Here is a 12,738-nt window from a genome sequence, read left to right as displayed (position 1 = left end):
CTTCCCCCATTGGATGTTGGTTCACTGTCAACTTAGAGCTCAAGGCCAGGAAAGCTACTATTCAGCTCTAATTTGGTAATGTCTATGTTACTCTTGTGTTTTGACTGAGCCATGTTGTAGTTTAGATGGGATCCAGTTCTGCTCACATCTGCCTCTTTACTGTAAGTCAGTGTAGGAGAGGTTTGGTAAATTGGGGGTTTGAGCTTTACATATGTATTGCTTTTGGCCAAAATATAAATTTGAGAATGACTCTGCCTCCAATTTAATGTTTTCCCCAAATATCATTTGCAAGTGTCTGGAATTGGCTTCCTTAAGCTCCCCAAAGTGTTGCAATTATGGCCACATGCACGGCATACTGTACACTTAAACATGCAGAGAAAGGTTGCTACATCCAGTCTTAAAACTTGCATGGATACTCCCTATTGCAATTTTTATTCACTAACTATACTTTACATTGCATTTAGAAGGAGTAACAGTGAGTTGTCCAGATAGTTCAGTGGATTAAAGCACCTGCTTAGGCAGACGCAGGGACTGGTTTGATCCCCGATGTGCTGTGCTATCCCTGCCCTCAGGGCCCACTGAGACACGATTGAGACTGAGTGTGGTAGCACATGCCTGTAATCCCAGCACTTGGGAGGCTGAAAACAGGAGGATGACTGTGAGTCTGATTTGTGTAGTGAGACCCTGTAGACTCTGTACTAAATACATCAAAAAAAGTAACAGGATTGTATCACACTTATATTACAGCAAAGATAAATCACGGTTTAAATAAAGCAAAAATTCTTGAAATATTGTAGTAAGAAAGTCTCCTACTTAAGAAGTTTCAAGCAATATATATTTATATTGATTAATGCTTTTAAACTAAATGTAATAGATAAGGCTACTCAGGAATATATAGCAAAAGAGTTGATTTTCTCAATTCTCTCTCTCTTTCCCCCTCTGTTCTCAGACTTCTTGCTCTACCAGTATTCCCATCTCCACCTGTTATCATTTGAATAGCTTTCCCACTCCCTCACATCCTCACATTTCCCTATTTAGCACAAAGTTGCTATTGCCAGTATTCTGGGTCACTTCCCTTCTACCCACCAGATAGAGAACTAGCCAAAGAATATAATGCACAGATTCTCAGACCTTCATAAGCATTCTTATCTCCCAAGTGAGCCAGAAATAGCTGGGTCACACAAGCTCTACTCTGGCAGTTCTCTTCAGTGGATGCTCTTTCCTCTGGCTCTAATTTTTCCACCCAAGTGCATACCGTGGACACAGGCAGACACCCTGTGCGTGTGCGTACGTGAACCTCCTGAGTCAGGCATGTCTGTGTATCTTAGTTCTTAGCTGCACATACAGGAGTATCCAGGTTTTCAGGTTTTAGACTACTAAATAAAACTATTTCTTGCCTCTCTGCATGAAGATAGGTGTCCAGTAAAGATGAGAACGTAAATTTTGTGGGTCATTGGTGGATGCACAGTGGGCTTGCAGCATTTCACCTCGTAATTCTGCCTCTTCATGAAACACTCAGCAGGAGCCAGAGGGAGCAGACAGCTGGTGGCCCACAGCCATGAGTGGAGCAGACAGAAAGGGGAGAAAATGGAAGGAAGATTCAAATAGAAAAAGTGGTGGGGATGCTGAGGTCTTTAAAGCTATCATAGAAAGTATATTTGAGGGCTGGAGAGATGACTCAGTGGTCTAAAGCACCTACTTGAAACAAGCTTGGCAAAGCCCAGGGACCACGGTTCGATCCCCAGCACCACATGCCAGCCAGCCCCGCCCCCTGGTGGGCTGAGCTGGCCACACACACACACAATAAATAAATGTAATAAATAAAAAATAAATATTAAAAAAAAGAAAGTATATTTGAGAAGTGTGGACTTATTTATCTGCCCCTTGTCCCAAGAGGGAGAAATTACAACAGCCAAGATTGGCATGGTAATGGTTATTACAAGTTGTAATTAGAGAGAGACTGGGAGTTCAGGTACAGGAGCTGTTGTACAGTAATATCAGACATTTAGGTATATTTCTGTATTTTAAAAATGTGAGGCATATGGAAGCTCCAAAGTTTATCCCACAGAAGTAGAAGATATGTGGGATGAGATGTATGGTTATGAGACTGGAAGAGGAGTGGCGGGAGGGACACAGAGAAGCCTGTGGGTAGGAAAGTGACCTCAAGCATTTATGCAGCACAGTAGGGAAACTAGGTCGAAAATAACTGTGTACTTAGAAATAGCGAGTTGAGAGCGTTTTGAATGTTCCTGACACAAAGCAATAACTTGGTGATGGATACCCTATATCCCGGATTAGATTTATACATTGTATATAAACAGACATTGACCTGTCACGCTATGCCCCACGAAGATGTACAATTGTTATGTGTCAAATCACAATGAATTTTAAAAAGTACAAATGTTTAGTGATTGTCCTGATATAATCCTCATACACTTTATATGTATTGAAATAGCATACTTATTCTACAAATATTTAGAATAAGTATGCTATTCTACCTATTTAGAATATTTAGAATAAAATATGTAAAATGTAATTATTACATTTTATTAAAGAATATTTAGAAATAACACTCCAAATTTATCAAGGGGCTCTGACTGACTACCAGTCACAGCTTGTCACAGGACACAGAGCCCCACGATAAATCTTAGGGTAGAACAAGAGATCCTAGGAAGAGAGACCACCAACAGAGAAAAGAGACAACCCACAGACTGGGAAAAAACTTTGCCAATTGTTCCTCAGACAAAGTATTACTATTGAGAACATATGAAAAACTCAAAAAGAAAATCAGACCCTCTCCAAATTTAAAGATAGAATTTAAAAAATGGGCATCTTAGATGAATACATATTTCTCCAGTAAAGAAGTACAAACGGCAAATAAATGTAGGAAAAAATGTTCCACATCACAGTAATTCAAGAGATGCAAATTAAAACAACCCTGAGATTCCATCTCACCCCAGGAAGAATGGGTATCACTAAGGAATTAGCCAATAACAAATGCTGCAGGGGCTGCAGGGAAAAAGGACCCCTCCTCCACTGTTGGTGGGAGTTTAGGCTGGTACAACCACTGTGGAAATTTGTGTGGAGATTCCTCAAAAACATAGGACTGGAAGTTACATGTGCTCCAGATATTCCCTTCCTTGGTCTCTTCAAAAAAGAATTAAAAGCATCATACCACAGAGATATATGCACACCCATGCTTCTAGCAGTACAGCTTGTAATAGAAAGTCTTGGAAACAGCCCAGATGCCATTAACTGGAGAATAACTAGATAAAGAAGATGTGGGTATTTTTATTCACTGGAGTACTACTCTGCCATAAAGAAGTATGATGTACTTGAGACATTCCTAAGTTAATAGATGCACCTTGAGACCATGCTTGTAAGTAAAATAAATCAGACAAACATGTGTAAATATCACACTGTTTCCATGGTCTGAGAAACTGAAAATGTAAATAAGAACTGAAATGTATGACAGATATTGTGAAATAGGAAACAAGTGTTCATGTGGGGAGAGGAAAAATGGGTGGGCGGTAGGAAAGAAGGGAAAAATGCAAAAAAGTTTGTAAATGGGGAGGGGTTGAAGAGAGGAGAAGGGAATGAGGAAAAAAGAATCAAGTTATAGCATGTACAGGTACAAATCTCTATGATGAACATGAACATTATGTATATCTAAAATGTACTGATATAATCTGATTTAAAAAAGCAAATATAGATCCCTACTTCTGTTTGTCCTAAACAAAGAAAATTATCTTGGGGCTCAAGCAAAATCTTGAGATTAACAATTTTTATGATTTGCCTGGGTATTTTGATTTTTATCTTAGGTGGCCCCATGGCTCTGATTCTTTGAAAGGGAGGAGAAAATAAATTAAAATAGCTAGAATTGATTGAGCACCCATTGTGTCTCCAGCACTGCCCAGAGTGAGTTGAGTGTACTAACTCCCTTAAACTTGACCTCAACTCAAGAGATATGCATTTTTGTTGTTTTCTTGAGACAGGGTCTTCCTCTGTAGTGTATGCCAATCTTGAACTGGTGGTGGCGGTGCTCCTGCCTCAACCCCCAGAGGGCCACCACTTTGTGGAGATATGGACTTTTAATATATTTATCATATAAATGTCACAGACAATGAAATTGACCCTGAGAGCCTGAGCAGTGTATTCTAAATCTAGGCAAATCAAGAGTTTGGTTCTAGAAGCCATACTCTGAGTAACTAAAGGAGAGTGAGGGCCGAGGATGGTCAGCCTTGGAACTTATCTGTGTGAGAGTGCCAGAACCCAATGAGGCTACCTCTGCATCTGAGCCCTGGATTTGTGTTTAGCTGGGTCTGTAGGAAGAGTCAACCTTTGTAGCAAGCAGGCCAGCAAGCCAGACAGTGTCTCCTGCCGCCAGACCATGGTTGTAATTTCTAGGCAAAGGCAAGGCAATTATTCCTTCTGACAGTGCTCACAATGTGTGTGACTATGCCCTAGATTTCTGGGTGATTGTACAGTTTCATTCTTGTCTCTCATGACAGGAGGGATTGAGGGCAGAAACAAGAGCTTTGGGGAGGAGCTGATGCAAAATTATAAGAGGCTCATCACTGTTAGGCAGTTCATTTAGTCATTCTGCAAATGTTGACTGAGCTCCTACTACGTGGCCCATATCCATCCTTCCCTTGGTGCATGGTTCCATGCAGACACCTGTGACCAGATTCCTACAAACTTCACACCTTTGTGGGCTCAAGAACTTGAAATAACAGCTCCTCCACCTTCCTTTCCTGGCATCTAGCAGTTCAGACCACAGGGGCCTCTACTATACATGGGGCTGGCTTTGTTTAACAACGCTTGGAAGCACAAGTGAGCTCTGTATTACTGCCCTTTTGGCAGGGTGGCTGTAGTGCCTGGAAGCTACTAGTTCTGGCTCTGCAGAGCCACGGGGGCAGACCCAAAGCACTAGCTATAAGCTTTGTGCCTCAAACCCCTAGAGAAAACCTTTGATTTCATGGGGATGATTATTTTTATTCTTGCCCACTCAAGGATGAAGACCAAGGAACAAGAGCTTGCTCCTTTCAGAGGATCACAATGGCTTACCTCCAGCCAAACCCACTGATTTTTGTTTTTTGTTATTTCTGGGTTTGGTTGGGCCTCTCTTGGAAACCATTACTATACAACTTACTTAAAGAAAGAGCGAAGGGATTGGGCATAAGAGACTCAGACAGAATGGGGGCAAGGTAGGGGGGTCTGGGACAAGGAGGTTGGAAGTGGTGTGTTGTCAGAGAAAGTGCAGGAAGATCACATTAAAGTCACAATGCGGTTTGAATCAATCCCATTTTGTTGTGACATTTTAAATCTTTTGCAAAGTCATACTATCCTTGGTTTGACTTTTGGCCAAGTCCAGAGAATTGGGACTTTGGATGAAAGTTTAGGAAAAGACACAACACACACACACACACACACACAAACACACACCCCACAGAGAAAGAAAGGGGAGGGAGACTTTTATCCTAAAGTCATTGTAAGTCCAAAGCAGGGTTTTATCCTCCACAGTTAAATGAGAAAAAAAAATCAAGAATACCAACATTTGAGGTACAAAGACTGTCATGGACCAGTGGAAGTTTGCAAAATTATATGTAAATGACCAAAGTTTTTACTGTGGTGGCCCTGTGCGTTCCTGAAGCTAATCCCAAAGAGAAAATCTACTTAGCAAAGGAAAGTTTCGTCTAATTTGGTTAACAGTTGAGAAGTGACAAAAATGCTGAATATATTAATAATTTATACTTCCAGGGTAACGCTATATCTTTAATGCTTCACTGCCAAAGAGAATTCAGATTGGCTTAATGCTCAGAGGGGGAAAACACTCTGAAAGGCCTTCTTCATATTCTGTGTCCAGTGCTGATGAAAATGGGTGTAAGACATGTGTTCCTATAATGGGAACTGTCCACTCTCCCTTTTCTGCATAATTCGTTTTTATCCATGTTGCTCTCTGTGTATTCGTTATCCAGAAAGGCTGCCTGCTCTCAAATTCACTTCCATGCTGCAACTCTATCAGTTCCAAGGGAAGGAGATGACTCACATTTTATAGATAAGTTATTTCAAAAATCCCTGATATGCAAGACATTGTCTACAATTTCCAGGTTCCTTAAAATACACATAATATGTATTTCATTATATGGAAGATGTAGTGAAGCATTTTATTTCTTGTGTCTGTGTGATGATGCTTGATGGTTTACAAATCACGGCCCACCCTAATCCCATGACCTCAGCAAACAGATTAGATCAGAGCTCTCTTAATCCCTGTCCAGAGAAATGGAATAAATTACTGTACTGAGAGAAGGGAAACCACCTCACTGTACTTCAGGTAAAAGGCCGCTGGAAACAGGAAAACAGTTTCAAATTATTTAGAAGATGTTAAAAACAACATGAACAGAAGTTTAAAGAAAAAAATCACTGATGAAAAAAATTAAATCCCCACAACTTTGAGTGGCTGGACACCTTGTCGTCCCCCCCCCCCCTTTACACAAAACCACATGGATCCCATCTTGCTGTTTCAGTGTAAGAAGAATCAGATTTTGGCTTGCTTTTAAAAATGTATCCCTGTTTTACAGGATCAACTCACTGAATCTGGGAACTACAACTACCTAAAAGATCACTAGCCAAGGCCTCCACAGACTCCAGACTTTTATTTCACGGTGTTCTGGATGGAATAGTAATATTTAAAAAAAAAAAAAAAATCCCAGGAGGGAGAAGCAAAAGGATTTCTCTCCGGGCCGAGAATCCTAGCGAGTTCAGGGGATTCGCTCCGCCAAGCGCATCCTCCATCCAGCTCAGTCTGCGCCGGCCTCTCCGGGCGCCTGGCGCGCGGCAGCTCTACAGGGCTGTGCACAAAAGGCGCTTGTCATCCGAAAAGTGTGAGAAAACTTCAATGGATGTTGTTTCTAAGTCATAACTCAGGACATTATTGATCCACACAATTATTTTTTAACTTGTTAAGGCAGCGCTGTCAGCTGTTGAAGCAGCAGGCCTAGGTCTTGCAGCTCGGCGGGCTGGCGCGCGCGCGCGCCTAACTGCAGCTAGGACAAGCGCCGGTGCCAAGCTACAGAAAGGCGCAAACAAGCTGTTTGGGGCGGGTCCTTCGCTTTGAGTGTTCTGAGAGCTAAGTGTTCTGTTCCTCTCCACCTCCTAAGCCAAACCCCAAGGTGAGCAGGCGGTTGCAGACTCTAATGCTCCTAAAGCCGCGACTCCCACCCCAAGCTACGCCCCCGCTGCGTGTTAAAGCCTCCATTTAGCCTCCCTCCTCTCCCTATTCGGCGACAGCCCTGCCCCTTCCCAGCCCAAACACTGAGGGCCATCCCCTGGTCACCTGCCAGCCTGGCACCCTGGGCATCTGGAAGGGGATGGGTTGTGTATGAGCCGGAGGTAACAAAGAAACCCACCTCTCTGGGTCTTTCAGGAAAGTTTTATTCCCAAGGGGAGATCCTTCAGAAGACAATTTCGCTTTTGCTCCTCTCCCCCCACCCCCGGTTTTTTGTTGACAGAATATTTACATATATACAGTATGTACAACACGTCTCCCAAACGACAACCAAAAGCGCGGAGCAGTCTAGCGGGCGGGTGGGCGTCAAAGCACCGGGGGGTGTTGGGGCGTGTGGATGTTGAGGGCGCTGGGGTGGGCGTGGCCGATCAGGTTGAGGTAGTGCCGGTCGAGGCCCTGCACCGGCGCCAGGAAAGGGCTGTGCTGCTGCGCGGGGCTCGGGAGCGGCACCGGCGCGCTAGGGAGGTAGGGCAGCGCGGGGCTGCGGGCTGCGCCATGCGGCCAAGGGAAGGGCCCCGGGGCAGCGCCCTGCGGGAACACAGAGGCCTCGCTGGGGCTGTGGCCGACGAAATCTGGGGTCCCCGCGTGCAGTTGATAGGAGAAATCCGGTTCCGGCAGGGGAGCCAGCGGCGAGAAGGCGGGCTCCGCGCTCAGGCGGGCCTTGGACTGCAGGAACGCAAGGATGCGCGCGTACTTGGTGTCCTTGGTTTCCATCCTCTCCACGGTGGTGAGGTAGTGCACCAGGTTCTTCATGCACTCGTGGTAGCCGTAGTGAAAGTAATTGGCGAACTCTGCCAGAAGTTCTGCTGGAGAAGCAAGCAAGATTGCCAGAACGAAACCCTCCTGAGCAGCCCCACTCCCCATGGGGCCCGAGGTGGGCGCCCGGCTTCTCCCACCACATTTGCTGGCCAAAGTTCCCTTTCAAAGTTCTCACCGTCTGTCCTCTCCATTGTCTAGTGACTGGAGAAATTCCAGCAAGTCTTTCAAAAGAAGCGGACCACACCCACTTCGCCTAAGGGGCCTCTGAACCTTTTCTGTTACCAGGCCAGAGAGCAGCTTTAGGGGATGCCCGCCCTCTCCGCACCCGCAGCTTCGGTCCAGGGGTCTCTCGGGAACCGACGCGACTTCACTCTCCTCCCCGCGCTCAGGTCTAGGTGTGGCGCGCACTCCCACCCAAAGTTCCCAGTCCCTAACTCAGCCCACCTTTTTCCCTTCCCCGAGGAAAATCCGCGGAGTGCAGCGCTCTCAGGTACTGAACGGTCATTTCCAGGATCTCCGCCTTCTCCAGCTTCCCGGAACTCTGCAAAAAGGAGAAAGACACTTGCAGGAGCCCTGCGGTGGTAGACGAACCCTAGCAGGCCGGCGGGCACGACCTTACCTGGAGAGGACCGCGATAGAGACGCCTCGGCTCACCGAGAGCTCCGGGGAGCGAGGACCACCCCAAGACCCGCTGTCTCCGCGGGCGCCTGGCGTTTCCGCCAGCTGTGGCTACCGAAGGTGCCCAAGTTCGGCGCGTGGCTAGGGCTGTGGTCGTTACCTGCTTGGCCAGGGCCATGGGAACTGTCTTGCCCAGCTCAATCAAACAGCGGTTGATCCGGTCCCTCCTCCGCTTTTCTATCACTTTGTGAGAAACAGGTGTTCTCTGCGAAAAGAGGGTCTTATGCTCAGGGTGGCTTTGCCCAGGGAGTTATCCGAGACATGGCTCTAGTTTAGTCCTCAAAGGGACCCTGGCACCGCGGCCTCTGGGCCTAGGCAGCCCGGGCCCTTCTCGCCGGAGTGGCGCACTCCCTTCCTGCAGCCACCTTGCTCTCTCTGACCGCTGGGCCAAACTGAGCGCCAGGGGCTTGGGGAGGCCGCCAGCTTCCCCTGCGAGCTTCTCCCGGGTAAGGACTCTCCTTGTTTTATCTCCGCCCTCTTCCCAAATCACTTAAGGTTCTTCCACACTCCAAGTCCTATGTGGCCCAGTCTCAGTCAGCAGTCCAGCCAGGTGGCGGGTCAGCGAGTCACACGCCTCCGCCACCAGGGCGCAAGCACTCACTTTGCGTTCCTTGAGCCTGTCTGACATCCTGGTGTCAGTGCGCCCCTCGGCAGAGGCGCTGGTGCGAGGCACACGTCCCCTTTCTGCCTCCTCGAGTGTCTCAGGTAGACTGCGACCTCCCAAATCAGAGGGACTGCCTTATAAAGTGGTCATCTAGGACTCCGAGTGCATTCACGGAGCTGAATTATTCCATAGGATTAGGGGATCTGCGTTTGGAGGATGTATGCATTCCAGATCAGTTTTAAAGAAGTAAAGAAAAAAAAATAGCAGCCGAGGGGGGCGAGCTGGGGGCAGATCAGTTTTGTTAATCCACGTGGCCCTTCAAAGGACACGTGATCGGCCGGGAATAACATTAGCCTGGCAGCAGCCCTGGAGGGAGAAGGAGGCGGTAAACTGGAGCCGGCGGGCCAGTGAGCGCCTGCAGCCGTCGCGGGCGCGGAGCGCAGGGGCGCAGTGGCCGCGGGCACCGGGGGGCGCGGACCCTCACAAAACACTGTCGCCTCCTTTAGTCGCACCGCTGAGTCTCACACGATCGCCTGTTTACAAATCCCAGCAAGCCCGCCGTCCCAGCGCCGAGTGCGTTTTAAAGCCTGTCCAGAGTCATTAAAGTAATTAAGTAAGCCTTTAATAGGCTGTTCCGCCGGGTTCAAGGGAGAGCTCTTGGAGACGGAGGCTCCCCGTTTGTTCCCAGGCTTTTCTCACACGACTTGGTGACACGTCCGTCTCCCCCCTTTTTGTTTACACCGCTTTATTTGTCCGGACATCCCGGCAGGTGTGGGGCTGCGCCCGGCACACGAGGCTCCCGCCTCGCCTCGCCCCTCCCGCGGGTCTTTGGCACGCGACGCCCCCCCCCGCCCCCCAGTCGCTTGCTTTCTTTTCTTCCCCCCTCTGGCTCTGTCTTACGGGGAGGGGGAAGAGGTTCAATTTGTAGCCTATTATCCTATACGAAAATGTCCATTGAAAAGTGTGAATAGTTTCATTGGGCTAACTTTTAATAATGCCGGGGTGGGTAGGGCGGAGAGACAGGCGGGAGTGTGTGCGAGTGTGAGTGTGAGGGGGTGCTGGAAGGACTGGGGGGCAACACGGAGAAGAGTGGACAGAGAAGAAAGGGGGAGTGCAGCTGGCCAGGCGAGCATTATGCGACGTCACCTGCGTGAGAGGGCGCCTACAGACCCCTATTCATTTGCCTAATTTTGGTCAATTTAACAAACTTCAGGAGAAATTATTGTGGCTTTGTCAGGGAGGGTGAAGCCTTCTGATCGAATTAACAGCATGTTTTGATCCGGTAAATGTCATTAGAAAGGGAGAAACAATCGCGCTTAGAGGGCTCTGAGTAATGCGCCCAAGTGGAGACGCCAAAGCGCACGGCTCACAAAGGGAGCAAGTAGCTGCCACAGGGAACTTTTGTACCCGCCCATCGCCCAAGTTTTGACACAAAAAGGCATTATTTCATACTTGAATACGTTTAATCCAACGATTGTCTATTTTCTGCAAACATATTTTCACAGCATTGTTAACTTTTTATGTCCCCCTTTCGCGGGCGCCTTTTCTTAAGATTTGGGGGCGGGAGAGCGCAGACACTTTGGGCATCAATATTTGTCACTGAAAAGGGCCCCGTGAAGTTGGGGGAGTTGATCTCTTTTTTATGGTTTTAGCAAGCGAAAATATGGGGGAGGAGGAGGGAGGGAAGCCACGAAAAGAAATAAGGGGGAAACTGGCCGGATGGGCCCAGAGGGAAGGAGGGGTTGGAGGCGCCTGGGAACGCTCCTGTCCGACTGCGCCTCCGCGGGCTCCCCGGCCGCGGCCAGAGGCCTCCGCCCCACTAACCACCTCGCCCACATTTGCGGTCTCGGAGCCCTAAGTCTTGGGGCTCCGAGCTCGCGGCCTATGAGTGGTAGGTGAGCTTTCTTGTAGATGGAAACAATAAAATCAACTTTTGTTTTACGACCAACTGCTCAGCCACTAAGTTCTCACTTTCCCCTAGTCGATTCTATCTGGGAACCTCAGAGATGTCTCCTTAGAGGGCCTCCCCTTCTTCTCGGCCCTCCACCCTTCTTCAGCTCTCTCTACCCTGCAAGACAATGGCTGCGCCCGGGCCTTCCTTCTGGGTAGTGTTGCTCCTTGGGCATAAGTGGGTACGGCAGAGCACTGTTCCAGCCCTAGGGCGCAGAGCCAGGCCTCGGGTGCGCGGCCTCGGGAAGCCAGCAGCCCACCTGCTGCAGCCTGTTAAAGGTAGGCACGGGTCTGCACCACCCACCCTAGGGTGTTCCTCTCTGTCTTCCTTTTAGTTTCTTTTCTACTTCACGCCAGATTGGACACGACCCGCACCCTCCTGCAGGTTGCTCTGCCAGCCGCGGGTGCCTTCTCAGGGGTTGTCCATTTCAGTGTATTCACTCGCGCACAAAGGGATTAAACACAAACCCTTATCATCCAAATTAACTAACGTGAATGGGTAAAAGGAGCGCACACACTTCTCACCCGCACTCCCCTTTTTAAGCCAGCGGACTGGGAGTTGATCCTCTTATTGCTGGTGTTAACCACCAGCTGCAGCACCTTCCACAGGCCAAATTTCATTCCCTGTGAACTGTTTCATTTCCCCGGCGTTGCTGGGGAGCTGGGTCCAAGGGTTGCCCAAGGCTAACAGTCCTGACGTGCAGTTATACTTGCCCTGGGGTTGGGGTGGGGCTGGGGCAGAACTGGGGGTGGGGGTACAGGTGCACATGCTTGAGGCTGCCCCATCAACCTGAGGGAAAGCGACCACCTCTTTAGATTTTAATTTCTCGCTTTCTTGCCTGAAGGTCTGAATCACACTGCCAAAAAGTGGGGTGCCTCACATAATCCTCTCTTTCCTCGTGTTTGGAAAGAGGAACAAGTGTTCCTTGCTTTTGTCTTGGATTTCACCCAAAATGAGAGCAGAGTGCTGTTCTCTCATTCTGCCAGAGACGGCTGAGGTGGAAGAGTAGGTTCAAATTCCAGATTCTCCTCTTGCTGACCAAGCCAAACTTTAGACAAGTTAATGAGTCTCAGTTGTGTCTCAGTTTTTTCCTCTGTAAAATGGAGGTAACAACGGCATCTACCTTGTTGCAAGTTGGTCATTAGGACGAGATAAGGAAACAGGCAAGTGGTTTTATTTTGCAGAGAATTTCCTTGGCAGTGACTTTCCTATGCTATAGCAGAGCGTTGTGGCATTTTTCACTCTTACATGATAGTTTCATATTTTTTCTTCATGGAAAGAGGGAGAAGAGGGAGAGAGAAAGGATGAGAGAAAACATTACTTTCCTTCAAAAAGCCACCATAATTCTTCCTGAGAGTTGGGGTCTTTGGGGTTCTCTCATCGAGAACATCACATCATGCTCATTGGGCAACTCTGTTCGTGTGTATATGTGTGTGTGTGTGTGTGTGTGTGTGTGTG

At 48.0% G+C, this 12,738-nt stretch overlaps 1 protein-coding gene across 2 annotated transcripts; it reads right to left on the bottom strand.

The window, feature by feature from the left end:
• Nucleotides 1-7,562: 7,562 nt before the first annotated feature.
• Nucleotides 7,563-9,426, bottom strand: Helt (helt bHLH transcription factor). 2 transcript variants are annotated; one of them, XM_004639781.2, is made up of 4 exons: nucleotides 9,327-9,426; nucleotides 8,826-8,930; nucleotides 8,492-8,588; nucleotides 7,563-8,094 (listed from the first exon to the last, which is right to left on the bottom strand). In XM_004639781.2, the coding sequence occupies exons 1-4, from the start codon at nucleotides 9,351-9,353 to the stop codon at nucleotides 7,595-7,597; spliced, it is 729 nt and encodes a 242-aa protein (XP_004639838.1). In that variant the 5' UTR covers nucleotides 9,354-9,426; the 3' UTR covers nucleotides 7,563-7,594. The 2 variants fall into 2 exon arrangements, with proteins under 2 accessions (XP_004639838.1, XP_004639839.1); XM_004639782.1 differs by having other exon boundaries at nucleotides 7,563-8,091.
• Nucleotides 9,427-12,738: the final 3,312 nt, after the last annotated feature.

Source organism: Octodon degus, unplaced genomic scaffold (assembly GCF_000260255.1).
Source record: "Octodon degus isolate 3935 unplaced genomic scaffold, OctDeg1.0 scaffold00114, whole genome shotgun sequence".
NCBI lineage: Eukaryota > Metazoa > Chordata > Mammalia > Rodentia > Octodontidae > Octodon > Octodon degus.
Note: the sequence above shows the minus strand (reverse complement) of the source record. Positions and strands in the feature narration are given on the sequence as shown.

Excerpts from the sequence above, each read along its gene's own strand:
- Helt (XM_004639781.2), bottom strand. The coding sequence starts at position 9,353 with ATGTCAGACAGGCTCAAGGAACGCAAA. Across the intron at positions 8,589-8,825 it reads CCATGGCCCTGGCCAAGCAG|AGTTCCGGGAAGCTGGAGAA; the intron begins GTAACGACCACA and ends TCCTTTTTGCAG. Across the intron at positions 8,095-8,491 it reads TCCTCGGGGAAGGGAAAAAG|CAGAACTTCTGGCAGAGTTC; the intron begins GTGGGCTGAGTT and ends TTGCTTCTCCAG.